Consider the following 3,097-nt stretch of genomic DNA (forward strand, 5'->3'; position numbering starts at 1 on the left):
CCAGCTGTATGTGCCCGTAGCCTTCATGATGCTCCCTGGATTCTCAGAGGGAATCTTGCTTGATGGTCCAAAGGCTCTGAAATCACCCCAGGTCATGCTGAAGCATGCAGTGAGAGGGAGCTGGAACAGGGAGGAAGACTGCTGTGAAAATCCCAGCTCTGGTCTACTGTTTGCTGGATGGACCCCCCTTCCCGGTGGGCATGGAACCTGTATTTATATCTTTGGTTTCCTGCCTTGCAGTTTTCTGCCTCTGGAAGAGCAGCTGAGAGGAGCGAGAGAGAAATGGCCCGCTGGCCTGCATAAAGGATGCCCACACAGGCTCTCTCCTCCTGCAGACAGCCAGAAGCTCAGGTTTCTTCCCTGGACTTTGGGAAGAGAGCCCTTCAAGGCTTCAGCACCCAGGGCTGAGGTCCAGCTGCCTCAACATGTCCTGTAGAGACCCCTGCAGCCGGCTCAGGGCCACCACCTCAGTGGAGTAAAGGGAGGCTTCCAGGACGACGCCCAGGCTCTCCAAGCTCTCCAGGGCCCTGACCTGCGGCAAGGGGCAGCTTTTGGAGGCGGCCAGCAGGTGGAGAAGGTCCCGGAGGTTCTCCAGGTCATTAGATATTTGGATCACATTTCTGGAAGGCAGACTGGTGAGGATCTGTTGGTAGATCGCCAGTGTCTGGTCCATCTTGGACAAACTCAGGAGAGGGTGGAGCCCAGGGATGAAGTCCAAACCAGTGACCCTCTGTTTGGAGGAGACGGACTGCTATGCAGGAGGAAGGGGAGAGTAAGAGCTCAGTGGGAGAGAGGGTAGCTCATCAGACCCCCCCCCCAACTCCGCCCTTCCCTCGAGTGTGGAGGTGCCTCCTTCCCCCCTTCCACACCATCCGCCCTGGGCCCTTATTTCTTGTGCCCATGTGGCCGCCATGCTTCCAAGCTGGTCTCCTGGGCTCCTGTCTTTCTGCCCTTCGCTTCCAGACCAGCCTTTGAAGGTTGTTCCCTTTTCCAGATGACTCTGCTATAGGACCAGCCACGACTCCCTGTTTCTTACTTGAGTTTCTTCCCCAGGCACTGAGGTCTTCCATACATGCCCTGTCCCCAACTCTTCCACCCCAAGCAGACTCCTCCCTCTCAGTCAGGTTCTCCAGGAAGTCTCACTCCCTAAGGGATTCAGGCCATTACCCCAGCGATGCCCCAGCTCAATGCCCCGCTCAAGTAACCCTGGTTACCAGGAGGGGCTCTCCCCTCCCCCGCCACCCACAGCAATCAATCCCAGCACCACACAGGTTGGGGTACCCTGGGTCTATTGTGTCCAGCTTGCTGAATGACTGTTTGGAAAGCAAGGAACTTAAGGGCTTTTCTCTAGGAAATGCAGATGCTGTCTATTTCTGATCTGTCCCCGCTTCTGGCCACCTAACTGCTCCCTGGCTGCCCAAAGCCACTGTTAGAAATATAGAGTGGTCAGATGTGGAAGTCTCTAGATTGCTCCATGCAGGTTTACAAGTTGACTTTTAAGGTGGGAAGCTATCAAAAGTCATGACTGAAAACCTTGGAAGAGGGCACGCACAGTTCTGGTTCTGCAAGGGTATGCAGGGGGGATCACTTGCTTTATCTAACTTAGTCTCATGAAGACCTTATGAAGACTATTAAGATAGTCCTGTTGTCTAGATGACTATCTTAATAGTCTTCACAGGGTCTTATGGGTTTCCCTGGTGGTTCAGATGGTAAAGAATCTGCCTGCAATGCAGGAGACCCAGGTTCAATCCCTGGGTTGGGAAGATCTCGTTGGGAGAAGGAAATGACAAGTCACTCCAGTATTCTTGCCTGAAGAATTTCATGGACAGAGGAGCCTGGTAGACTACAGTTCATGGAGTCTCAAAGAGTTGGGCATGACTGAGCAACTAACACTTTCCCACTTTGATTTTCTAGATGAGGAAACTGGGATTTAAAGACCTTGAGGAACCTGACTAACTTAAGACTTTACAGAGAACAGAAAGGTGAGAACTCACACTTCATCTCCCTCATTCTAAATACAGACCTCATCTGTGGTTGCAGGTCTGAGCTTGTGGACCTCAGAAAAAATGCCCCAAGAGACATTGATAACTGTTTACAAAAACACAGAGGGTTGTATCTGAAGAGGGCTTGATGGGCAGGGCTGGCAGTAATGAGGAGAAGCTTCGCAGGGTCAGAGCTCAGCTACCAGCCAGGAAGAATGCCTAACGACTAAAACATTCTAGAAATGAGATGGAGGCCCAGAGGGAGAGCTGCTGCGGTTCTGGCCACCTGCCAAGGGGACACCAGGACCTTTGTGACTCCCTCTGGGCCTGGGCACTAGGATTCCAATCTGGGAGGGAGGAGAGTGAGAAGGTGGGAGGCAAGGGAAGTGGAAGAGGAGAGGAGCGGTCTTTATGCTAGGGGGGTGTCCAGGCTGCTGGGGCCCCTGTGCAAGGCTGCACAGCCTCCTCCGCCAACCTCTGGGGTCCCTCACGGGATGGCCACGGTTCTACCTCATCTCCCAGTTCCTCCCTACCGTGTGTGAGATGTCATTGATCCTGGTGACAATCGTCTTGATGAGGGTTTTGGTGTCATCCTGGACCTTGCGGATGGGCACAGCCTCCATGTAGGACAGATAGGGCCAAAGCCACAGGAATTGGTACAGGGGTCCACAGCGCATTTTCCTTCCCGGGATAGGCTTCTGGGGCCTGAAAACAGAAGGAACCATAAGTGGCACGTCGCTGGATCTCCGAGAACACCCATGTGCTCTGTTACCACCCGCATCCGCGTCTTTGGATGCGGATAACAACGAGGTTTGCTGTCTGCCATAGCTATCATCTCCTCAAAGACAATTCATTATCTAGAAATAACAGTAATGAAATACATTCCCCTGGGAGAGGTGTGGCGGAATCAAGAAAACCACAGTGAGGTGTGCGGTAGGCCACACAGCAGTGAGCCAAGGCAGGAGTGGATGGACTGCAGGCTTTTAAGGTCTGGTTTCAATCCAGCCATTTAATAGCTGCAGGGCTTCAGGCATATCCCATAACCGCTAAAAACTCCCCCTGTATCCCCAGCAATATACCTATCTCCAGGCTTTTATGAGGATCAAATTAGATAA

General features: G+C 52.8%; 1 protein-coding gene across 1 annotated transcript; it reads right to left on the reverse strand.

Annotated features, from left to right (window-relative positions):
- Positions 1 to 391: 391 nt before the first annotated feature.
- On the reverse strand, positions 392 to 2,683 carry LEP (leptin). Its single transcript, XM_020914886.2, has 2 exons — positions 2,516 to 2,683; positions 392 to 751 (listed from the first exon to the last, which is right to left on the reverse strand). Exons 1-2 carry the CDS (start codon positions 2,657 to 2,659, stop codon positions 392 to 394), a joined length of 504 nt encoding a protein of 167 aa, XP_020770545.1. The 5' UTR covers positions 2,660 to 2,683.
- Between the last annotated feature and the right edge of the window lie 414 nt (positions 2,684 to 3,097).

Source organism: Odocoileus virginianus, chromosome 1 (assembly GCF_023699985.2).
Source record: "Odocoileus virginianus isolate 20LAN1187 ecotype Illinois chromosome 1, Ovbor_1.2, whole genome shotgun sequence".
Lineage (NCBI taxonomy): Eukaryota > Metazoa > Chordata > Mammalia > Artiodactyla > Cervidae > Odocoileus > Odocoileus virginianus.